Genomic DNA, 26,107 nt, shown 5'->3' with positions numbered 1-26,107 from the left:
AAGTCCTGCTTTTTCGTTGTAGCAGCTAATTTGACACCAGTAACAAACAGCTGGTTAGCATTTAGGCTATGAGGCTAGCAGGCCCGCTGTGCCTCTGCTGTGTACAACGATGGCAACGGAACCAAAACATTAGCTCTGATGATAAAGTTAAACAATGCTGTGTCATTAATTAATCCGATAACGATTCAGTCTAAAGGCAGCGCTGATAACCAGCCAGGTGGCTAACGGCTAGTTATCCCTGTTAGCCGCGCTAATATCAACAACAACAGCAGCAGCCGCAGCCGCAGCCGCTGTCAACACGGAATTCTTGCGTTTCCTCACTAGCAGCCCGCACGATTTCACCCGTAAAACGGCACTTTAGAAGAAATTCTAATGGAGACAAACGCACCGAAAAGACGGGACAATAAGAAATCATTGCGTGTGAAGGTAATAAGCCTCGGAAATGCCGAGGTCGGAAAGGTAAGAGACCACCATCTTATTTTAGACCAAACCCCATAATGAAATCTGGTAGATTTTAGCAGTTGGATGCTACACGCCGAGATAAACCTTTAAAACAGCCTCATTTTTAGAGTGAGCTCAGAAAATAATATTTTAACTGCCGTAAAAACATGTTTGACCTTTAATGATAAAACTTTCATGGGCTGTTGGTAGCAAGTTTATTTTTCTGTTGGCTCTAATTAATGCCGTTCATTCTGACGCCAGACATCGCGTAAAAATCAATAACTTTCATACGTCCACGCTTATCGCACCGAACTCCTGCAGAGCACAGCATCGTCCAATCCATGTTTTGAAAGACTGCCACCTTGTGAAAAATTCGGCGTTGATTTTGTCTCATAGAGATTAAGCGAATATTTTTCAAATTATTTGTTAATCTGGTAATCCAGCACAAACAGCGACAGCTCCTAGCACCGAACCAGTTTAAAACCTCGATACTGTAATGAATTATTGTCATCTCGATGAATAATATTTATGCCGAATTAACCAAAAGAATCGAATCATTCTTAAATTATCACAAAGTATTTTTTAACACGCTTGTGTTTTTGCCAATCTGCAAGTCGTCTGAAAATTGACAGCATCTTCTGTGAAATTCAGGATAACGTGACATCTTATTCGTAAAGATTAAATGTCAGCTTTAGCATCTGAACGAGTTCAAAACGTCGATATTAAAATGAAGTAATGGCTGCTTTGTGCATTATATTTATGCCGAATTCGCCAGGATAACCCACCAATTCTGGTTTGACCACTATTTATGTTTTAGTACATTTGTGTTTTTGAATTCAGCCAAGGGACTTTAAAACCGATACCATTCTCCCTAGAATTCGGCATACATCCTGCTTGTTAAGAATAAATGCCGACATTAAAAATGAGCTTTCCTACCGACTTTACTCTGGCTCTCTTGATTTAGCATAAAACGCTGAAATACCAATTGAAGTCGGTTTGGTGGACTGTAATTATGCCGAATTTACGAGGAGACCATAGTGAATTCTCCCATGATCATAAATGATGCTTTTCTGCATCTAGGATTTTGCCTGTTGACGAGGTGCCGGAAAATCGACACAACCCCCAGTCAGACTCGGCCCATCAATAATCAACTTCGATCAGTAGTTTTCAGCTGACGTTGAGCCAGTTCAAAACCTCATTACTCTAATGAAGTCGTGTTTGTTTGGTGGATTATATGCGTGCCGAATGAGCCAGGAGAACCGAGTGATTTTAAAATCATCCTAAATTATATTTTGATGCATTTGTATTGGTGCGTTCACACAAGGGCTGATGAAGCTGACAGCAGCGTCTCTAAAACTCGGCCCATATCTCCATGGTTGAGATCAAATGCTGTCTCTAAAATGTCGCTTTCTCACTGGCGTTCGCGGTGCAGCCTGCATGCGGCAGGAATAGCTCCAGCTGCAGCGTTGAGCCAAGTGAACCAGTTCAAAACACTGACACACTTATGAAGTCATGTCTGCATGGTGGGTCATATGTGTGCTGAATGTGCAAGTGGAACTCGTTGATTCTTAGATAGTTATACGTTATAGTTTAACACTCCTGTGTTTTTGCCTATGAGCAAAACGCCTTTGAATTGTTAGATTTCTGAAGGGAGTCTGGCTTGAAAGATGCTGGCGCTCATATAAATCATTTTTCTCCACAGAGCTGCATCATCAAACGTTACTGTGAGAAGAGGTTCGTTCCCAAGTACTTGGCCACTATTGGTATTGACTATGGAGTCACCAAGTAAGTTCATACACTGGGGAACTAATGTATTACTTTTATGTTTTATATGTTTTTCTTGTTTTGTTTTTTATATATATATATATAACGTGTTTTATGTTTGGACTAGTGCTAAATCAGAATTCCACTGTACCACTGGTGCCCTATGTATTTAATGTTCTACTGCCTCTAGTACTTTATTCATATGTCATCACAGTACTGGAACTGTGTAGCATGTGTTTTTGTAATATCAATGATGTGTGTGTTGTCAGAGTGCAGGTTCGTGACAGAGAAATCAAAGTGAACATCTTTGACATGGCCGGACATCCTTTCTTCTATGAAGTGAGTCAGAAAAAGTTCACTTCATTTTACTTTTACTGTAGTTTTCAAAAACCTAAAAACGTAAACCTGAAAAATGAGTGGAGAGACGGGATGACAGCGCCCCCGTGCAGAGGTCAGCAGGGGTGACAATGATGTGAATCCTGTGCTGTGGCCTTCAGTCACCAGGTCTCAACCCAGCTGAACAGCTGTGGGAGATTTAGGGCCGACGCGCCAGACAGCGCTCTGCACCACCACCATCACAACCCCAGAGGAGGGAACATCTGTAGGAAGACGGGCCTCCATCCCTCCAGTAGAGTCCAGAGACTTGGAGAATCAATGCCGAGGAGCACTGACGCTGCTCTGGTGCCTCGTGGTGGCCCAGCCCCTCAATGACACACCTTATGCTGGTTTTTCCCTTAATTTGTCACCCGTCTTCATGTAGACAGTATCTGCAGTCTACACCCTTCAGCCACACTAAGACCAGTAACTGGCTCCACTGTTGCGGCTGATCAGTGTAGATTTAACTATTAACAGACGTCTTTTATTTCCCCTTCAGGGCAAACAAAACAAAAGCAGCTTCAAGCCAAAGAAATGTTTCAAAACAAAATCATCACAGTGAAATTGTGTCAGAGGTCGTGGGCGTTAATGAGTTGTAATGTGGGAAACCCGCCGGCTGGTGGTGCTGTTGAACCAGGGAGATAGTCTTTGTCTCATCCTCCTTTATTCCATTTCCCCTCCGGCTTGTCTCTCAGGTGCGTAACGAGTTTTATAAGGACAGTCAGGGGGTGCTGCTGGTCTATGACGTCGGCCTCAGGGAGAGTTTCGACGCTCTCGACAGCTGGCTGGGGGAGATGAAGCAGGAAATGGGCTCCCAGGCCAACATGGACAGCATCGTGTTTGTGGTCTGCGCCAACAAGGTCAGACTCAACTCTCAGGCTTCTGCCATCTTTACCGAGCTCTGCCTCTCGGATGTTGTAGCTTCTGGAGAGTGACTGTGACTCCTCATCCTGCTTCTTTTTCACAATGAAATTATTGTATTTCAGCTCCTGGTGACTGTCCGTCTTTGCAGGTGGACCTGACGAAGCGGCGGGTGGTGGACGAGGGGGAGGGCCGTCTGTGGGCGGAGTCCAGAGGGTTTCATTACTTTGAGACGTCGGCACAAAGCGGAGAGGGCATCAATGAGATGTTCCAGGTTTATACGTCTTCACGCGTGAAGTCACGTTGTTGTTGTTGTTGCTGCTTTTAAAAACAAACGATTTTGAGCATCCTGTGTGTGTGTGTGTGTGTGTGTGTGTGTGTGTGTGTGTGTGTGTGTGTGTGTGTGTGTGTGTGTGTGTCACCCAGGCGTTCTTCTCCTCCATTACTGACATGTGTGAAAATGGCGGGAAGCGCCCGGTGTCGGAGGTCAGCGTCGGCTTCACCAAAGAGCAGGCCGACACCATCCGACGCATCCGAAACAGCAAAGACTCGTGGGATATGTTGGGTGTCAAACCCGGGGCCACGCGGTGAGTAGAGGCCCCAGGTCGGAGCTCGTTTTCAAGTGATTTATAAAAAATAATCTGTAGTAGTTTTTAATGTTAAAGTACAATTTAAAAAAATAATAATATAAAATGATGTTTTATCATCATCAGTCGGTAAATTGACTCATGTGATTCCACATAAACATCGACAAACAAAAAACATATATTTACATTAATTACATTGATCGATCCTTCTGAGTGGTTATACTTTACCTTTACTTTTATTTTCATTCATCGCTCGGTTTTCCTGTTGGTGTATCTAACATCGGTTCCCGCCTCACCGCCTCCAGGGAGGAGGTGAACAAGGCGTACCGGAAGCTGGCGGTCCTGCTGCACCCGGATAAGTGCGTCGCCCCCGGCAGCGAAGACGCCTTCAAGGCCGTGGTGAACGCCCGCACCTCGCTGCTGAAGAACATTAAATAACACAAGAAACACTCGCGCCTCAGACCATCCCACGGGACTGGACCTGTTGTCGCTCAGACCCGGACTGAAGAATCACACACAGACGTAGGAACGGTGTTTATTTATCGGTGTATCTACTCAGCGTAAAGTTCTCGTTTGCCGTGTTGCTCGCCACAGTGCTGTATGCCAACCGAACGTCTGGTGCACCACCAGTCTAACTTATTTACTACTTTTTATCTCTAAACTGAGGTGTGTGTGTGTGTGTGTGTGTGACTGAGAGTGTGTGTGATTGAGAGTGAGTGCGTGTATGGAAGATGATTAGGGCCACATGGGAAAATAAACTCTGAGTCAATATTAGAAATGAACGGCCTGAGAATAAAAGTCTTTTAAATTTGTAATGGTTTAAAAAAAATTAAATTCTTTTGAAAATGTCAAAATTTTGAGTAAAAATCATTAGAAAATTCAGTCAGAATTCTGAAGTTAAAGTCAGAATTTTCAGAGTTTGAATTTAATGTTGATATTTTCCAAAGTTTTAGTTTTTTTTTTTTGTTTTTTTTTTTTCCAGTTTTAGGTGAGATGTTTGATGTTGAAGATGTTAGTAGAGCAGCGGGTCAAAGGTCAGTTTTCAATGTGATTTCACAGTAAAACACATTTCGATCGTTTGCGTGTTATTAAAAATAAAAAATAAGAACAAATCCAGTCAGTAAAGTTAGAAATTGGTGGAATAAAAATCGATTAATTTTTATTAAATGAGACTTTTTTTTATGAATAAATTCACATTTCACAGCCGTTAAAGTCGTTAATTTAACTCCTAAAGCTACGTACTCATCTTGTGCGCATAATAATGCGCATCTATACTTTCACAGACCCATTTTGAAGCCTGGTTGCCAAATCGGTAGAAGTTAAAGGTGTGATGTAATAAAATGCATGTTTAACATTAAAAATACTCTTGAACTTTTATACTTTCCACGTGGCCAAACCTGCCGACGCCTCGCCCCAAACGTCCCTAAAAAACCGCTCAGTTTTCTGCTAGCGACATCTCCGGTTCCTGCGTGATGATCTGTCGATGCGGCTACGGCATCAGAAACGCCAAACCAGTCTAAAACCGAGAGGTCTATGAAGAGAGGCCTGTGGGTGTCGAGCTGCCAACTTAACTGGTCCAGAACCAGGAACCAGTCATCCGCTGGGCACTGGACGGGTGGGGTTAGTATTATTACTAGTATTGCTATAATTTGTTCCATCGAATGTCAGTTCTCCATAAGATCCATTACATTTCTAATTAGTTCCCTTCAATCGTTGAGATCCACCCTAAACTCCTTTTTTTTTTTTTTTCCTCAAATTCAAATTTTCTAAACTGAAATGAATAACTTGTTACCTGATGTAAAACTGCTCCCTGAAGTGATTATTATAACTTTTATTTTTCTGTCTTTCAGCTCCATAATTTCCTCCTTTTCAGGGACCACTTTCAGTTTGGTTCATAACTTTTCTAATTTGCAGCCTTGAATTGCTTATTTGGTCCCTTAAACTCCTGTTTTTTTGTCAAAAACGTATGATTTGTTCCCTCGAATGACTAATTTGTGGCTCCAACTGCCAAACTGTTGCCTTGCATGTCAAATTTGTTCCCTTAAATTTGCAAATTAGTTCCCCTCACATCCATACTTTGTTTCAAATTAAAAAATGTGTTACCTTACGTGACTAATTTCTACCCTCAAATAGTAAATTTTTGCAGTCAAATTTCCTTTTTTTTTCTTTACCCTGAAGCAACTAATCTTAAACTGTTAATTTATTTCCTTACATTTCTAATTTGTTCCCTCAAATTCCTGTTTATTTTCTTTTGTTTTGATTTGTTTTTTGTAGTAAATTGTACCCTAAGTGAATCATTTGTTCCCTAAACCTACGAACCTGTTCCCTCGAATTGATAAGTTGCTCCCTAAAGTGATTTTAAATCTTAGGACACTTGTTTATGCCCTCAGATATAAACTGTTCCCTGAAAATACAAACTCTTTCATTTTTTCCCTGAAATTGTTTATTTGTTCCCCCAAAATGCTCATTTATTTAAGTCATTCAAGATGTTCTTTTAAAATACTTCTTTGTGCCCTCGAATGTACGTTGTACCCTCATAGTACAAAACACTTCCTTTTTTTCCCTGAGATAAATCATTTGTTCCCTAAAAATACCTTAATTAACCCATTTGTTGCCAGAGATTGAAGTTTGGTTTTTTTTTTTTTTTTTTTTAATCCTGCTCTTTTGACCAGAAAAACTGTCAATAAGCAGCAGTTGTGTTCCTTTGCCTCTTGTTAAACAGCATTTTGTCCTCCACAAAGGTCCCACAATGACAGTGTCTTTACCCGAACAGGAACGTTTACATGGTGACGATGATGACGGGACGTCGAACTAAAAGAGACTCGTGTCCGTTTACAGCTTTTTACCACGTCTGTCCATCTATGACAGAAATTGAAGCATCTTATTAAAGCAGAAAAAAAGTCTTTCATAATGTAAAGAGGTGACAGACAGCATGGGTATGGTATCATAGTTTTATATTTTTACATTTGTGTATCCACAGGAATGAATAAATGCACAGACTGAGCTTCCACTTGTTGCTTTAATGCAATTTTAAAGTATTTTTATGACTTAATCATAGATCACCATGACAGAATTTGTTATGGTCTCTTTACAAATCTGCATTGAGGAATTTAAAGTTTCTCTCTGTATCAAGTAAATCATCGCTGCATCCTCATGGTTAACACTGACTTTGTCCTTATCGATATTTACTGATGTCAGTAAAATAATATGCTGTTGTTTTTGTTGGTGGTAAATTAACAACAAACGGACCGTGATGCATTTTGCTTAAAAAAAAAACAGAAAAAAATCCAAAATAGATTAAAGTAAAAACATTAAATTAAAACCAAATAACACAACGGTAAAAGTTTAACTTAAAGCAACCAAATCAAATGGAATTTGAAAATTAAGAAAATAATGGACATAAGAAATTAGAAATAAATTAATAAAATAATGTCTTAACAAATACACTCAATTTTTAAAATCAACACAAATGATCTTAAATTGCAAAAACAATAAAAAAAAAAACGCTAAAAAGTAACAAACAAACATACATAACGGTAGATATAGCGAAAAAATCAATTGATCGGTAATAAATGTATGAAACAATTCATTCTAAAAATAACCAAAACTATATATTGAAAATAGCAACAATAAAAATCCCAATAAATCATCAAGTGGAACATAAAGAGTGTTTTTGATGTAAAGCGTCGGCCAATCACACGTTATTTAAATGTGTCGTTATGTAAATGCGTGTTCTATGTTATAACCACATATTATTTATTTTGTACGATGAACAGCTCAGTTGGTTTAAAAGCATCAGACACACTGGATTAATGGGTAGTGTGTGTGTGTGTGTGTGTGTGTGTGTGTGTGTGTGTGTGTGTGTGTGTGTGTGTGGAAAGGACATCAGGAGTGTGTAAAGTCGTTAACACATTAATTTGTCACAGATCAACCTTCATACCTCATGACTGTGTCATGTCAGTCACACATTAATCATCTGACGAGTTGATGATGCGTTTCCTGTCGCCTTCAGACCCTCTGAGGTCACACGTGCACAATCATGCAGAAGAAGACGAGCGTTTAAGAAAAGGGAGAAAATCGATTTTTGATTTTTCCCACATTATGAGGACACAGTTGTAGAGTCACATGTCGACAGTTTAACACAAACTGTTATGAAGTTTAAATGAGCCGATTTCTGTTCACCACTCGTGTGTGTGTGTGTGTGTGTGTTACAGTCTCACTGTGGTTCATGTAAGTGCACGTTCTACTGGATTGTTTTTGAAATAAAAAGACAAACATCACTTCTCCGACTCCAGCCTGTCTGTGGGGGTGTGCTACTATAAATCTGTCTTTGTGGGGACCAGTTTTTGTTTAGACCTTAAAGCTTTTTCAAAATATCTTGTAAGCTTTGGACATCCTGGCATATTCTGCGATATCCTGGAATATTTTGGCAGAACCTGAAATTTACGAAATAACCTGAATTATTTAGGATTTCCTCTTTTTTTTTTTTTTTTTTTGGCCGGTTCCTCGTCCTTTATTGAATCTGACCTTTTGAATGATTCTCTCACGTTTCTTCCTGTAAGTTAATCACAGCTACAGATGAATTGGTGACATTTTCTGTATTTTCAGGTCCTGTTTAGCATCTGGAGGTCAGCAGGTCCGCGATTCCTAAGATTCACCAGCTTTTCTCCTCCTCTCCTCTTGTGTGAAGCTGAACTCAGACGTAGAAACTCAGAGTTTGGTTTGTCTTTGTCTGTTCTTAACGACGCCCAGCATGTTCCTACAGTATAAAACAAACTGTGCACCACACACTCAAACGCAATCTGACCTGACTGGACGTCTGCCAATCCCGTCATGCACCTGAACACACACGCCAGGACTTAATCGGTCCTATTAATGAGGAGCCATTTGTCTCTGTTTCAGGCCTTCCTGTTGGGATTAACAGACACACAAAGCTTCTCCACCTGAATCTACCTCTCTCTCTGTTGTGTTTGTCGCCGGTTTCTTCTTCTCTGCTTTTTGTTTTTCTTTCTGGATTTCTTTGTCTCTTCATCCTCAGACTCCTCGTTCGCGTCGTGTTGACTTTTCCTTTCACTGAGGTAAATTAAACTAACATTAGGACTTAAAACTACTGTTGAATTTGACTTGTGGTTCATTGTTTTAATTTTTTGCATTCTTGTATTTTTTGCAGGTCTCCTGAGGGGATGTAGCCAAATAAATGGGGAGAGAAGATTTGAAAACTAGACACTACAAAGAATTATGCCAGTGGAGACGGTAAATTTAAAGAAGTTGTGACACAAATTACTGGACATTAACAAGAGCTTAACAGGCCCTTCGCCAGACTTCATGAACATTTAACAACATTTAAACGTTGATAGAGAGTTTCACCATCGAGTAATTTTGCAAGAATCTTGACAGAACACTTTTTACGTACGTAGGACTTGAGAACAAAAAACCTGAGACTGAAAGAAATGCAAGAAGATTAAGGAATGATTAACGAAAAGAAGATTAATTCGATTTTTATTTTTTTTTTTCTTAAACTAATCAGTTGAATAAAAGCATCTATTTTGGCCAAATGTGGATGAAGAATGAAGTTGCAAGTGTGTGTTAGAGATGTGGAATGAAATCAGACAGGAGAGTGAAGTTCAAGACTAAATAAAAAGACAAAAAGAGGAAAGAAAAGGAAAAACATTTGTGGAAAAGGAAGCAAAAAGAGATGAGAGAAATGGAATCAAAAGATCAAAAAATGGGAATCGAAAAAGGACGAAAGGGAAGAGGAAAGAACTGAGAAACATGAAAGAGACCAGCCACCGTCGCCGGCGACCAACGCACGAGGCTGCTGTTACACTCCTCATCTGGATGAGACCAACTCCAGCGCTGCAACAAGTAGGTCCAGCAGACACGTTCATCCAGGGCCGGGTGTAAAACCGCAGAGCTGCTTCAGTAACAAATGAAAAGTGGTGGTAGAGTCAAACACTGCCGTGAAACTTAACCTCTACTCTCCGCTCAGAATGAGAATCTCCTTAGGTTTGTTCAAGCACAACATTAAAAAACTAACCTCTAACATGTGACAACATTTCAAGAAATGATTTTGTTCGGTGCGATAAAAGCTTTAACAGAAAAGTAAGGAATCAAAGAAAGTGTTGAGTGGTACCAGGCAATGTGTCACCATGAGTTAAAAACATTCAGATGATACCCGGGTACAAACTTTAGAAACCACAATATCTCGCATTTACAAAACAATCTGATAAAGGTAAACGTGAAGAAGAAGAAGAAGAAGTGGTTATTGCCTCGGTCAGATCCAAGCCCAGCAGGGACGTCTTAACCCGTCGTCTGATCACACCTGCGAAGAAGTTGGAAACTCAACATGCGACACGTCACCTGCTCATAACGAACCTCCAGCTGTGACAGAGCAACGACATCGTCCCGTTGATGTTGTCAGTCATCGCTCTGGTTCTGGTCTCCAGCAGCTGGTCTCTGGCTGGGTCTGTCTGCCGGTTGCTGCTCAGCAGCTGGTGGACGGAGGCAAATGTGCCACGGGACCAAAGCTGGGACCTAAAAGAGGCTAAAAATCTCCGTAGAGCCGCAGAGCAATCAAGCCATGAAGTTGAACCCAGTGGAGGAGATTTGATGCCCGGGCAAGTGAACTCATTAGTTTTGCGATTATTGTTTATTTATTTTAATTTTTATTTAAAAAAAAAATCGTAATCACAAAATACCAAGATTAACATTTAAACGAAGTAAGAATTTAACACGCAAACTTCCTAATGGGTTTCTAACTGACCAATACAACACAGTCCAGGTGAATTAAAGCAGATGACGGTTTTCCTCCATTCGTCCGTCCTTCCGGATGTTTCCGAGCAGAGATTAACTTCCTGCCGACGGGAGTCTGTTGGGACCCAGCAGGTCGCTGTGCCGTAATCTGATTGGATTAGCCCTGAATCCTGGACCTGACCTGGGCCGACATCAGGTGTTCAGGCCAACGGGTCCAATGAGAAACCCTTTAGTTTTTTGGTAGAGAGACAGTCGGATCAAGTGAACCTCCAGAACGGTTGCAACAGATCGAGAACCGAAAGGTTCCTCCGCCTCGCCTCGGTCTGTGATCTCAGGCAGGAATAGAGCGTTTTAAAATATAAAAATCATCAAATAATTGATCGATTAAAATACATAATGGCCAGTGTACAAAAGTCTGAATAGCCCCACGGTCTCCCGGTTCGGGAATCGACTGGTCTCCGTTTGCTTGTTGAAATTATGAACCGGTGCGTCCTCAGATGACTTCCGCCTCAGTTGAGTCCTCACAGATTAGAGGGTCTTTCGCCTCCACCGCGCCCTGACGTATGACGCGTTTTTCAGATTGTGCTTTCCTCGCTAACAGAGTGCCGCCGTTTGTCTACATCCGTCGATGCTCACCGCGCTTCCTGCACCAATCGAGTCACGGAGGACTTGGGCCTCGCCGCTCTCGTAACCATGGACGGCGACGACCGCGGCGCGCTGGAGAACGGCGACTGCGAGGCGGCGCGGCAGACCGGCGACATCACCTTCAGCGCCGGCGTAAGCCCCGCCCCCGGCCTGCAGAAGAGGCAGCTGCTGTGGCAAAACGCCGTCAGAAACGTCATCCACCGACACAACCTGTACTCGCTGAGGCTCGCCGGAGGCCTGGAGAGAGGGAGGCACCGCATCACCGTCACCGACGCCTACATCGCAGACATCAACAGGTAGGGAGAGCGATGTCATCAAGTCGCAGCGCTGCGGTTTTAACAAAGAAGTCGGGCAATAATTGGCCTGAGTCTGCGAAGAGCAGGGCCCGGCGACAGGAGCTGGTTCCCTGGCTGAGGAGGTGGCGGTGAGCGGCCTGTCGCCTGCAGCTGCTCACCTCACAGCTCGGTCACGCCGCTCCTTCTCCTTCTTCACAAACATTTCAAACGGATCCGCTGAACGGGTTGGATCAACGACAGCGATGAGAGCCGGGCTCACCGACGCGCACGCTGCATTAAAGTCAACCGGTGCTCCTCCAGTGAAGAGCTTTTAATGTTCCGCTGCGGCAGCAGGAAATGTTCGGCTTGCGTTGGCAGTAACTTCGTACGGTGTTTTTCCCGGGAATGTCGCCACAGACGCCCAGGTCATAAAACCGCAGACACATGAATAGGGCAGGACTTTCCTCAGAGGGTCATAGGCTCAGTCACGGCGTTGGCACCTCGTTCAGCGACATCTTGTGAGATCCTTTATTTAAATGAAAATCTCTGAGATGCTTTAACATCGTCTCAGATTGATGTCAAAGGTACCTTCGTCTTTGATTAAATTAAAACTGAAACTGTCAATCATCAGTCAGCTCGTGACATAATTAGTTTGTTTTCTCATAATTATTGTTCCTTCGTGAGTTGACCTGAATTTAATCCTAAATTATTTTGAGGGATACTTCAGCTTTATCAACAGATGAACGTAAGATTTACTTGAGTTAAACTTGAGGTTTTTTCTGACATTTGGACTCAGTGCTGCGCCTGTTTACACCTCAAAGGTTCGGTTTTAAGTCTTAAAAGGTTTCTGCTTTTTGTCTAAGCCGCTTTTCCCTGGCTGCCGTCTTGCAGGCAGATCCGCAACAAGGCGTCTCGAGGAGCGTTCTGGCAGAAGCGGCGCTCGTCGGCGGCTCGTATCCACCCGGCGATGCCGAGGATCGCGACGGCGGCGCAGACGAAACACCAGTCTCTCAGCGACGCCGACTTCTTCGTGTCGCGGGGGTCGACGGTGCGAGGCGTCTTCATCCCCGCGCTGCAACACACATTCAAGTAAAGATACGCAAACGGCAGACACGGCGTTTGGGCAAATTCAAACAGTTGTTTATGAGTTTTATGTTAAAGACATCGAGTCACACCTGTCAAACCTTTAAGTTTAACCTGTTGATTACTCAAGATTTTTATTCTGAGAATTATTACTAAAAACTCTTTGACAGTTTTTAATCCAGAAATTTTATTTCATTTTTTGAAGGTCTTTATTTTCAAACTGTTCATTTAAAATAAAGTTTTTTATTTAAAAACAATCTTGTTTAATTAAGTGTATATTTTAAACAGTACGCTTCTCTCTACTTTGCTTTTTGCTCTTTTACAGTCTGTTTTTTTTAGTATACTCTACTCGTGTAAGTCCATGCCACAAACACGTGCTCCCATGAACAAAACAGGTTTTCAGACAATCCGATCTCTGCCATCTTGTAAGAACTGTAACCCGTCAGGTCTGCAGACTTGGAGCAGCTGTACCAGCAGTTTTCGTCCGGTCAGAGAAGAACCTCGCTGGTCGTCACCAACGAGCTTAGAAAGGCCTCGTGGATTTGAGGGAATCTGGTCATCAGGTTTTGGTAGTACTCCGTGGTGACCTCGTTGACCGGTGCTGGTCTTCCCTCCTCTTTTCACTGCGTTTTCACGCTGTGTTGACGGCTGCGGCTCTCCCGCTTTCCTCCGTGCACCAGTTTGCCCCAGTAACTAGTTATACAGGGAAATGAAATCCACCAGGAGCTGCAGCGGATTCTTCTTCAGCGGGTGAAGTGTCCGATTTCGGATGCTTTTCCTGAACTGGAGAGTTTCTAGTTCAAATCCAGTTTTCTCTCTGCTTCTGCTGGGAGACATTCTTCTTCTACTGCATCACATTTATCAATAATAATACAAAACACGACACGGTGTTTAATGTTAGACCCGTTTTTTCCAACCACGTAGTCTCAAGACCACTTGCATAAAATTTACTGTCGACAGTTGTGAGTCGTCTATTAAAATCAGAGTCTAGTTGTATCAGTCAGTTTTGCTTTTTTACTTTCACTTGAGTTGGATTGCGAAAGCAGGACTTTGACCAGTACTCCAGTACTGGAGTACTGGAGTACTGAGTACTGAGTACCTGTACCCAGTTGCACTGTTACTTCAGTCCAGGACTGTGTGTGTCCCAGGTACCTGTCTGTGGTGAGCTGGTTGTCTCAGACGGTCCAGGTCTTGGTCGGGGTTTTCAGTTGGGCGGAGAGCGACCGCTCCTGGTACATCTTCTTCACCCTGTTCTCCACCTACACCCTGCTGCCCCTCCCCCTCCTCTGGTCCATCGTCGCCGGGGCAACCACCTCCACCCTGCATCTCCTGGTGGACGTCTGCTGTCACTACGGCGACCACACCTCCATCAGAAAGGTTTTCTTTCTTTCTCTCTCGTTATTTGCTTCCCTTCCCTCCTTTCTTTCCTTCGAAGAACATGTCCCTCTGTCCCTGGTTTCCATGTCGTGGTACCCGTGCAGGTGTTGTCGAAGGCCTCGCTGTACCTGGCTATGAACACGGCGGGCCTGTTCATCCACTACCTGTCGGATCGGACTCAGAGACAGGCCTTCCTGGAGACCAGACGCTGCATCGAGGGACGGGTCCGACTGGAGAGAGAGAACCACAGACAGGTGGAGAAACACCGGCAGCCATTTGAAAACCGGGAGCCGCGACATGTTTGGCGTACCTCAAAGTTTGTTCTGTGTCCTGCAGGAGCGTCTGGTCATGTCCATCCTGCCCCGTTTTCTGGTTCTGGAGATGATCGCCGACATGGCCGCAGCGGACGAATATCTGCTGCCGCAGCAGTTCGACAAGATCTACATCCACCACTACAGAGACGTCAGGTAGAGGCCTCGGCCAAAACGCGATCAGTGCAGCTCGGAAGATCCTCTGAGCAGCTCAGACCCTGAGCTTGTAAAGTTATGGAAAAGTGTAAACCGTGACATTCAGCGATTTAAGAGACTCTGACTTTATATTGCAAGATGTGTATTAAAAAGGGGACTTTAATCTCAGAGTTTTTCATGTAAAAGCTTTAAATCCTAAAAACATCGTACTTTTCCCTGTAAGAACTCGTTTTTTGTGGCGTAGACAGAAGAAAATGAGTCCGAACTCTGAATGTCTCTTCAGGTTCTGACTTCCTGGTTTTGATGGTACCTTTCTCTCTCTGTGTCTGCAGCATCCTGTTCGCAGACATCATCGGCTTCACTTCGCTCTCGCTGATTCTCTCGGCTCAGGATCTCGTCAAAACTCTTAACGAACTCTTCGGTCGCTTCGACAGGCTGGCCGAGGTCAGGTCACCGCGGCAACCGCACAGACCGCTGATTTATTAGTTTCAAGTTTGTTTTTCAGGCTTTTGTACGAGTTGGATTTTAATATTTTTCTTCCCTCGGGAGTTTTAATGTCTTGATTTCATTTTTAGGTTTTAACTGTTTCACTTTTTTTTTTTAATTTCTCTTTTGAAGTTTATGTTTCTTGTTTTATTTGGAAGATTTTTGTTATTTAAGTTTTGGGTTTTTTTTTAAAGTTGAGTTTTTTTTCTGTTGTTTAAGTTTTATTTCAGCTTTTAAATTTTAAATTTTTTTCTTTAACTTTGTGCAATGTTTAGAAAAAGAACATGAATAGAACAGAAATAAGTCGACGGAATAAAGGGTTGGGTGAAGTAACTTACACAAAAAACTTTAAAGCATTAAAAAACGAAAAAATAAAATGATGACTAAAATTAGGTTTTATGGTTGAAGGAAGAAGAAAACAATGAAATAATTATGAAACAAATTTTCACAACGAAGAGAAGAAAAACGGACAATTATCTACTAACAAACAAATATTATTACTTTCCTCTTAATTTTTTGTTTTTATTTCTATTTGATTTTTGCTTATTGTCTGTTGTTTTACTTCCTTCCTCTTTTTAAGTGTGATTAAATATTTTAGCTTTCGATTTAATCGGCTGCTCTTTACGTTTTTAATGTGTGGAGCCCTTTGAGCTGCTTCATGAGACCTGAGACACGTCAGAAAATGGTTGTAAATAAACTCGGGGTATTGTTTTTCCTCGGCGTTGGTGTGTTTAGGAGCATCAGTGTTTGCGTATCAAGATCCTGGGGGACTGTTATTACTGTGTGTCCGGAGTCCCAGAGCCTCAGAGAGGACACGCTCGCTGCTGTGTGGAGATGGGCCTCAGCATGATCAACACCACACGGTAAAAACACACGCTCGTGTAACAGCTTAAACGCGCTGCCTACGTGAAGCTTCACGGGGACGTTGATCTGTTGCAGTTACGTTCGTCGGGATCTGCAGCAGGAGGTGGACATGAGGATCGGCGTCCACTCCGGGTCGGTTCTTTGTGGTGTTCTGGGTCTTCAGAAGTGGCAGTTTGACATCTGGAGCTGGGACGTCGACATCGCCAACCGCCTGGAGGCTGCAGGAGTGCCGGGGTCAGACGCACGCACTCATACATCCTCTTGCATTAACATACATCCGACCTAATATACTGGTCACCATAAACCTGAACCGGATTGTAAAGTAACCCCTTAGTCCATGTCTTGGCCTGAAAGAGTCGTATCATGTCTTTGCCAAAATGTCCTCACTTTGGAAACATGACGTTCCTTGACAAGAGCGTCCTCACCCCACAGCTGTCAAAAATAGTTTAACTTAAAAAAATGTCCGACCCACTTTAGAACAGTGTGTAAGTAAAATGTTGATCCTTGACCAAAAGTTCCTCATTTGCTGGTTTACTGGCAAAAGGAAACGACAACAAACGTTGGGGAACACACAGAGATGAGAGCACTTTGCTGCCGTGTTATTTCATCCCAGTTATCTGTCGGATCATGTAAAGTCAAAAAAGCTCTGTACTCTCTGGTCCTCGCCTCAGGCGGGTTCACATCTCCCGGGCCACTCTGGACTGTCTGGGCGGGGTCTACGAGACGGAGGCGGGGCACGGCCGGGAACGCAACGAGTTTCTGCGGAGACACAACATCGACACGTACCTGATCCGCCCGGCGCCGCGGGAGGAGGCCAAGCCGCCCAAAGTGAGACGCCCGAGTTATGACGAGATGACGAGCTGGAGCGCGGAGCCGCCGTTCGGAGACATCCTGGGGATGAGTTTTGTGAGGACAGTGGAAACTTTTGTAACAATAATCTGGGACTTTGTGGAAATGTGATGTCTTTTGATGTCTTGCATTGTCCCCGTAGATCCTCGCCACTTTCACCAACGGCTCACTGACCCAGCTGCCAGATCAGGTCGCGGCTCAGAGGTCGGGATCGCGAGAGGTCAACAAGAGGATCCGCCAGGCCATGGAGGTTCGCAGCAGCGAGCGCATGAGGAAGGAGCACATCACCACCTTCGCTCAGGTGTTCAAGGACGCCCACATGGAGGGAAAGGTAACGACTTGACTCCCTGGGCGCGACTTGTTTTTGAGGCGTAGCCGGCGGTTTGGCGAGCGTTAACCGTCCTCTTCCTGTCTCTCAGTACTCCCAAATGAGAGACGAACTCTTCAAGTCCAACATGGTTTGTTCTTTCATCGTGCTGCTGCTGCTGATGGCCGCCCAAGCGCTGATCCCCGCGCCACGGTACACCGACCAGTTCGAAGAGCGTTCACTCTGACACCAGCTTCACCTGACACGGCCCGGTAACTGCTAACGTCCCCTCCCTCATGTTTCCGTGCAGGTCGTGTCCGATGGTCGCTCAGTTCGTGATCAGTGGAGCTGTTTACTCTCTGCTCCTGTTGCTCACCCTGGGGGAGGAGTTTAAGCGCTGCCCCGCCCCTCTTCAGTCTCTCTGCTGCTGGGTTCACGAAACCAAGGCCGCCCGGACGCTGCTCACGCTCACCGCCATCACCGTCAACTTCGGAGTCGCCTCCTCGGACATCGTAAGTCTGGTAGCGTTGTCACGTTTCCACTCTGGGGGTCAAAGTGCAAATGTTGAGGGACTTCGACCTGAGCAACACCAACTGAGGCATAGAAGGTAACGACAGAAGAAGGATAAATATTCCTCCCCTCCCTCCTCCAGCTGTGGTGTGATTCGTCAGACACCCACATTAACAGAAGTGACTCGCTACTGGCTCCGCCCACCTCCACCTGGCCTGACGTCAACATCTGCACACATCCAGAGGTGCGTTCGAACACGCGCACACTGAGCGAACACCGAAGCTTCACCGTATCGTTAGCGTAGGCATCGCTGTGATTAACGATCTTCCTTGTGTACAGTACATGGTGCTGAGCGGCGTGGTTGCCATGGTTACCTGTGCGGTGTTCCTCAGGTTGAGTTGCGTGTTGAAGCTGGCCGTCCTCCTATTGGCCACCGCCCTCTACACCTACCTCATAGAGACACACAGGTGAACGTGCTAGATAAGAACGGCTGCCTACGAACTGAATGTCCGATGCTAAGCTAGCTGTCTTATGCTAACTACAAAAAACCTGAATTAAATAGTCTGATTTACGGTAACATACAAATTCACAGCCCGGTCCCTTCCTGTGTCGCTCAGGTCTCATCACCTGTGTAGGAACGGAGTTTGTGTCGTTCTCATGGTGATGTTCGTGGTGGCCGTTCTCTACAACAGCAGACAGGTGAGTTCTGCTGGGTTCTACTGGGCTGTGTTGATAAGAAAGAAGCAGTCACACCAAAGACTCTATTGATTTCATTTTCTCTCCTTTGATCATCGTCTCTCTTATGTCTCCGCGCCCCTGCTCTTCTTCGTTGGTAGCTGGAGGCGACGGCCCGGCTGGACTTCCTGTGGCGTCTCCAGGCGAGAAGGGAGGTGGAGGACATGAAGGAGCTGAGGGAGCACAATGAGTGTCTGCTGCTCAACATCCTGCCCGTCCACGTCGCCCGGCACTTCCTGGAGAGAGACCGCAGCGACGAGGTACTCTCACCTGTCCACAGGTGTGTTAGTCTTGGTCTGCGCTCAGGGTGTCCGCAGGTCTTGATAAGTTTTCAAAGGCATCGAATTCAGTTCTTTCGTAAAAGATCTGAGATAATTTATTGTTGTTTTTAGTCTCTTTGCAGCGGTTTTGTCTCTTTGTGGTTGTTTGGTTTCTCTTGCGTCTCTTTGTGGTTGTTTGGTGTCTCTCCTGTCTCCTCAAATCCATACACGGGTCCATGTGATGTTAATTAATGAATTATTTGATAAATCATAAATATTACCAGTAGTTATTGTTAATTACAGCTGTGATGTGCCGACAGAAATGTGATGTAACTGTCAGTAGATTCACGTACTCCAGAGGTACTGGATTTTATTCTCTGTGGTACTTCCTGGACTCTGCAGTACCTCCCCAGGAACTCGCAGGTGTTGACTGTGTGTGTTTGTCTTCGTGTTCAGGAGTTGTACTCGCAGTCGTACGAGCGCGTCGGCGTCCTCTTCGCCTCTCTGCCGGGTTTCTCCGACGTCTACGAGCAGAAGGAGCTCCTCCATCAGCACGTCGAGTGTCTTCGCCTCCTCAACCACATCATCACCGACTTCGATGAGGTCACACAAAGACGCACAGACGAAGACGCACAGACAAAGACGCACAGACGAAGACAAAGACGCACAGACGAAGACGCACAGACAAAGACGCACAGACAAAGACGCACAGGCGAAGACGCACAGACGAAGACGCACAGACGAAGACAAAGACGCACAGACGAAGACACAGACGAAGACGCACAGACGAAGACGCACAGACGAAGACAAAGACGCACAGACGAAGACGCACAGACAAAGACGCACAGGAAGACAAAGACGCACAGGCGAAGACGCACAGACGAAGACGCACAGACGAAGACGCACAGACGAAGACAAAGACGCACAGACGAAGATGCACAGACAAAGACGCACAGACAAAGACGCACAGGCGAAGACGCACAGACGAAGACACAAAGACGCACAGACGAAGACAAAGACGCACAGACGAAGACGCACAGACGAAGACGCACAGACAAAGACGCACAGACGAAGACAAAGACGCACAGACGAAGACGCACAGGCGAAGACGCACAGACGAAGACAAAGACGCACAGACGAAGACAAAGACGCACAGACGAAGACGCACAGACGAAGACAAAGACGCACAGACGAAGACACAGACAAAGACGCACAGACAAAGACGCACAGACGAAGACGCACAGACAAAGACGCACAGACAAAGACGCACAGACAAAGACGCACAGACAAAGACGCACAGACAAAGACGCACAGACAAAGACGCACAGACGAAGACAAAGACGCACAGACGAAGACGCACAGACAAAGACGCACAGACGAAGACAAAGACGCACAGACGAAGACGCACAGACAAAGACACACAGACAAAGACGCACAGACAAAGACGCACAGACAAAGACAAAGACGCACAGACGAAGACGCACAGACAAAGACACAGACGAAGACGCACAGGCAAAGACACACAGACGAAGACGCACAGACAAAGACACAGACGAAGACGCACAGACGAAGACGCACAGACGAAGACGCACAGACAAAGACACACGCTGCCCAACAAAACCAAAACGCACGTTTTTGGCTTCATGTGGTCGAAACTAGGACTAAATTTGACTTGTTGGCGTCTATTTTACCTCATAAAAATGATTATGCCATAGAAACGTCTGATTTCTGTGATAAACTTAAAACAAAAGCATTACAACATTTTAATCTGTTACAGTTTTCTGGACAAAACACTGGAGATAATAATCTTTTATTTAATTTTAAAAAATGTTTAAACGTTAGTCGTCATTTTCAACGTTATAAAAACAGTTTAAAGCTTCCTGTTACAGTCTGTTTTCAATTTAAATACCCAAGAATGTTTTTTATTGCAAACGTTCTTTTATTCACGAATGCTGTTTTTCAAAAAGATGGAAAGATGTTTATCTTTTTTTGCTTTAATTTAATTCGATTTTTCTTATTTCTCATAGGTTTTTTTTCTTTACTTTTCCTGAAGGTTTAGTTTTGCTTTCTTTATACGCTGTGTAACACTTTTTAATCATTGTCAGAAAGAAAATGGACCAAAAACCAAATACAGCACTTTCGGTTTTGTTGTTGACACTTTTTCTTTCAGTTCAGTTCCTTTACTTTCTGCTTCCTTTCCTCTTTATTGACGTGGCGTTAAAAAGCATCAGTACATTCCCCTTTAAAAGTCCCGGTTGTCGTCTCTGTGTCTGAGCAGCTGCTGGATGAGTGTTATTTCCAGGAGGTGGAGAAGATTAAAACCATCGGTAGTTCCTACATGGCAGCTTCTGGTCTCTCTCCTGAAAGACAGGTCAGGTTTTTAGTCTTTTAAGCAAAAAACTGTTCTTACAAATGCTCCGTCCCGCAGTTTGGTGTCTCCAGGTAAACGAAATACCGACGGCAGATTTCATTTATTTTGTTTAATGTGTGTCTGTGTTTCAGGAGAGCGAGGACGGCTGGCATCACCTCACTGAGCTGGTTCTGTTCGCTCTGGCCATGCAGGAAACACTCAGACACATCAACACACACACGGGAAACCGCTTCCAGCTCAGAGTCGGTGTGTACAGCACACACACGCATTTTAACGGGAAAAAAATCATGGAGGGTAAAAGTATTCCACGAACACAACGTTTAAAAAGTGTTGGACCCGTTTAAGTTCTGCTGGTTTACTCAGATGTAGTGAAAGAGTTTTACATGATGCAACAAGATTTTACTGTTGTTAAAAGGAAAATGAGAAGAAAAGACTCATTTTTTAAGAAGCATCACACGAAGGTAAAAACAAACACTTAAAGTGACTTCATGCCTTAAAAACTGGTTTTAAAACATTGAATCCAGGCAGCAGGAAGCTGCCTAATTCATTATCATTGAAACATCAGTTTTATAATGACGATGTGAGGTGATCAAAAGAAGAAAAGAAAATTACAAAACGCAGTCTGATGGGAGCAAATAGTTTTATTTTCAGTATTTTCAAGTTTTATTTGTATTAATATTCAAGTATTTCAAGTAATTTTAACGTTTTTATTAATGTTATTTAAAATTTTTAGGCATTTTTGATATTTTATTTTTTATTTTAAATAAAATATCCAAATTATGGAAATTTTGGTTAAATGAACACGGTCCAAATATGAATGTTTTAATTACATGTGAATATTCATTTGATTTTTACGCACTGCCCTTCGTTGTCGACATCACCTCCAGGTATCACTCACGGCCCCGTGATCGCAGGTGTGATCGGTGCCACCAAACCTCAGTACGACATCTGGGGGACGACGGTGAACATGGCCAGCAGGATGGAGAGCACCGGAGTCAGCGGGAGGATACAGGTGAGCACGCCTGTCTGTGGGAGGGGTCGTATGTTTACATGATGTTTACGGGCTAACCGCCACCACCTGTCCCTCATCCTCAGGTCCCAGAGTCCACCAGCTGTATTCTGGTCGAGCGAGGCTTCCTGCGGCAGCTCAGAGGGAACGTTTACGTCAAAGGCATCAGTGAACGTCACGGCACGGTGAGACGCAAAATGGCACGTTTTAATGACGTAATCGGGACATGAAACACGCTTTTCTGTCTTTATCCTTCAGGTTCGCACGTTTTTCATGAGCAGCCAGGAGGAACGGTCCAGTTTCATGGAGCGCGCTGGCGGTCGGGGATTCGCTCCGAACAGGAACACACTGGGAGCTGTGGTCTACAGCCTGGTTCATGCCAGGAAGAGGGAGAAACTGAGGGAGGAGAACGGGGGCTTTCACCTGGTGGAGGCATCGTAGGAGGAGGGAGGATCGGACGTCCACGGCGCTTCTTAAAGGCAGGTGTGAACGCGCTGGCTCGGGAATAAGAGGTCAAAGGGCGCAAAAGGAGGATAATCACGCCAAAGGTCCCATAATGCTTTGAGGGATCTAAACAGTGAATGAATTCAGTGAGTTAGCTGTGAGCTGCAACATGAGCCCTATTTTATTTCGGCCTGTACGTGTTTCCATTCAGTCAAACCGTCCCATTAAAAGCTGCCGAACCAGCGGTGATCAGCTCCTGTTCTCAGCGTAGCCGTGGACGTACAGACAACTGTCACCGGATCACTGCGATACCGAAGGAAACTTAAAAACGGGAAGATTCTGAATGAAGTTCTGCAGCCTCTTTTTCTTCTGCTTTCTAAGTGGATTTCTGGAGCTTTATTCTGGAGGGACATCAGAGATCACGATGTCCTCGGGAAGTGGACGTCCCACTGAATCATATCAACGTGTTTCAGGTCTGTGAGTCCAGGTCTGACTCAGTCAGGACTCTGAGGAGAGCGATTTTTGGTGCAAATTGTTTATTTCTAGTTGCTTCTACTGCTGTTAAACAACTCGATTTAATACAAAACTGCCTTCAGATGTTTCACATTAAAAGCCTTCCACCTGCTCAAAAGGCACAGTCCCTCCCTTTTTCTAGCAGACTTTTAATGTCATTTGAATTTCATTGAAAGTAGCTCAGAGTGGCGAGTATGACTTGACTGTTGTTGTACTGATGAATTAGAGCTGTGGAAATGGACGTTGGCCTCGACCACTATTTGAGAATTGAACGAGTGGTCGAGTCTTTTTAAACCCAAGAAGAATCTAAAGACTGTGCACAGTCAAAGTGATTCTAACTTTGTTTTAGGGCTTTTTTTAAGTTCAGTTCCCAGGGTTTGTTGACTTTCCTACAAATGTGCAGTGCAGCGAAACTTCTTTCATGTTCTTTTCTTTCTAAAATCAGTTTTCTTGTGGAATGACCGTATGACAGTAAGAAAAGTCTCCGGAACCATTCGGCAGGACAACGTGGTCGAATGGCTTTTGTTTAAAACACAGAGTCACATGCACGACGTCCACGAAACCTTGAAATGATTTTTAAAAAAATTAAAGGCAAATGTGGTGAATGGTTCGGCGCCTTTATGAGCAGCAGAGGACGTGAAGAGGAAAAGAAGTTGAAGGATGTGGCTTTAACTGGGACTTTCCTCAGATCGCCGATGCATCTTCTCTGGTTTTTTTAAGAAACCGTGTGTTTGGTTCCGGAGCTTCACCAACTTTAGATGCAAACATCGGACTCAACCCGAGTCTGTCGAGTTTTTTAAGACTCTCAGCGGCGTTGTTCTCATTTTTAACGTCATGACCACGGGGTGGAGCTGCTTCAAAACAAAACAGCTGACGGACAAAATGTTTCTGTTTGTGTTTAATCGCTTCTCTGTGGATCAGGACTGAAATGTTTGGTGTTTTTTATGTTTTAACTTTTTGTATAGGGGTCGATGTTGAAGAGAGAGGTGATATTCTGGGGATCTGTGACTCTTAAACTTCATTTTCGATGACTATTTCAATCCCTCCAGGTCTCAGGGACTGAGAAACGTAGAAAAGTCAAATAAAAAGAATCGACAGCACAGCGGAGTTGTGCTTTAAACGGAGTTGTGGATTAAATTTCCACTGGAAGCGTTTCAGAGGTGACTCTGGTTTGTTTTTCTTTCTTTCCTCCATGAAGAAATTTCCCAGCAGCACTTGAATGCTTCATCCCAGCCCAGAAAATTGCAGTTTCTATGGATTCAGTTCGATTTACTCACTGAAGACCCCAAAGTGAAAAGATCTGAGCCGATCAAAATGTTGTGTCCTTCAGTTTTTACTGTAAACTCAGTTATGCACTAAGCTGACTTGACTTTTGAGACATTTCTAAGTGATTTTTATCTTTGTTTTATGCATTTTTTAAATGTGGACTGGACACCATCCTCAGTTCCCACATTCCCAGAACGTTCCCATTTGGTTATAAAAATGTTAGTCATAAATGTTATGTAGTAGTTTTTGGTTGTGTGAGGAGATCACCAACTTGGGCCCCAGACCCTGGTGATCCAGCCTTGGTGGGGCGATGGGGGGGACAAACTGTGACAGAAGTACCGGTTCGCCCCGGAGCTGCTGCCAGTGTGATGTGGACCGGGGGGACACACCTGGATGAGATTCTCCTCCAGTTAATCCAGCACACGGCGTCCGAACCCGGCTTCCCCCCGCTGAACTGCCCGGACTCTGACTGGAAACCAGAGCAGATTGATGTTTATTAAGGGACCATGTACTGTAGTAAAGATGTAAGAATGTATCCTGAGTATGTCAGACAAATTTAGAGCAAGGACATTTGAATACCCAGCAGAACGTGTAAAACATGGAGTCGCAGCTACGACTCTTCGTGTCGTCTGGTTCGGAGTCTGAGTTTTCCCAAAGGAAAAGGAGACGAAGTCGCAGGACGCAAGACGCGACAAACCATTTAAAAGTTTACACACAAGGCTAAAATTCTCAAGGCTCAGACGACGATGCTCCTCCAGTGTCCTACACTGATGCTACTGAACTGGCTTTTCATCCAGAACTTCTCAGGTTTGCTTGTACAAGGACTATAGTGGTCTACTGACTGCCCCCCCCCCACGTATTACCATGAGACCCGTGGGCAGCACATTCCAGTTCAGTCTGGTTCCCTCAGACTGGTCCTTCTGTGGCTGAGCAGCGGTTCCTGAGTTTCCGAGGGCGAATCGAATGAATCCAATCGGCTCGCTGCTGGGAAACGAATCACATGAATCCGTGAGTGACCTGAAACTAATGTGAAGTATGCGCGAGTGACAAGGTTCAGGAGCAGCAGCTTCTGCTTTCTTTAAGTGACAAAGCTTCAGTCAAACGGATGGAAATGGAAAAATAATTTTTAATTTCGCAAGTTGGGTTTTGAATGACTGAAATTTCTGAAATAAAGTTCATCTGTTCCTCATTTATTCTTTAACTATTTACTGTAATTACCAGTTACTATTTATAACTATTTGCTAATTTGCTTACATTTATTTTATTACAATTAATGTTTGACTTTTTCAAAATAATGTATATTTGTCATTTGATAGAATCGTATATTAAATCATTTATCATATCGCAAATATGATTTTATTTCCACGTTGACTGTAGCACAACTTTGTAGCACCACACAATTACAGTGATTTCATTCTCGTAATTATTGTATTAGGTTTTTCGTGTAATTACCTCGGCCAATCAGGTTCTGTTTTCCCCTGTGTCTGCCTGCCTGTCTGTCTGTCTGTCTGCCTGCCTGTCTGTCTGTCTGTCTGCCTGCCTGTCTGTCTGTCTGCCTGCCTGCCTGTCTGTCTATTTGTCAACAGTCTTAAACAAAAACTACTGGACCGATTTGCACTGAACTTGGTGGAGGGATGGGACCTGGTCCAGGGAAGAACCCATTAAACTTTTGGGGCAGATCCGGATCATTTACTTTGAACCTGAATTTTTCCCTCTGAAGTCTGGTGTATGTTATGTTCTTTATTCCCATTTACATTTTGCACCAGTAAATCTTTGTAAATCATGTAAAGTAAAGTCCTGTTGTCGGTTCTTATTTATATCTGAACGGTTTCTCTTCACTGATGTGAAAGGCTGCGGCGCCCAGC

General features: G+C 44.1%; 2 protein-coding genes across 2 annotated transcripts; both read left to right on the top strand.

Moving 5' to 3' along the window:
• Window positions 1-4,881, top strand: dnajc27 (DnaJ (Hsp40) homolog, subfamily C, member 27). The gene is made up of 7 exons (XM_040141820.1): window positions 1-459; window positions 2,144-2,226; window positions 2,475-2,544; window positions 3,276-3,440; window positions 3,593-3,715; window positions 3,868-4,028; window positions 4,334-4,881. The coding sequence occupies exons 1-7, from the start codon at window positions 373-375 to the stop codon at window positions 4,464-4,466; spliced, it is 822 nt and encodes a 273-aa protein (XP_039997754.1). The 5' UTR covers window positions 1-372; the 3' UTR covers window positions 4,467-4,881.
• Window positions 4,882-11,474: 6,593 nt separating this feature from the next.
• On the top strand, window positions 11,475-22,618 carry LOC120798356 (adenylate cyclase type 8-like). The gene is given in 24 exon segments (XM_040142605.1): window positions 11,475-11,722; window positions 12,593-12,790; window positions 13,231-13,411; window positions 13,851-13,926; window positions 13,929-14,161; window positions 14,266-14,415; window positions 14,498-14,628; window positions 14,961-15,072; window positions 15,850-15,977; window positions 16,054-16,212; window positions 16,650-16,884; window positions 16,970-17,158; window positions 17,247-17,347; window positions 17,445-17,646; window positions 17,787-17,888; window positions 17,984-18,111; window positions 18,262-18,343; window positions 18,481-18,639; window positions 19,096-19,242; window positions 20,918-21,010; window positions 21,142-21,256; window positions 21,898-22,022; window positions 22,106-22,204; window positions 22,278-22,618. Coding segments are annotated over 24 exon segments (3,576 nt in total). The 3' UTR covers window positions 22,461-22,618.
• Window positions 22,619-26,107: the final 3,489 nt, after the last annotated feature.

This window comes from Xiphias gladius, chromosome 13, assembly GCF_016859285.1.
Source record: "Xiphias gladius isolate SHS-SW01 ecotype Sanya breed wild chromosome 13, ASM1685928v1, whole genome shotgun sequence".
NCBI lineage: Eukaryota > Metazoa > Chordata > Actinopteri > Istiophoriformes > Xiphiidae > Xiphias > Xiphias gladius.
The sequence above is the reverse complement of the archived record's forward strand: the minus strand, read 5'-3'. Positions and strand labels throughout refer to the sequence as shown.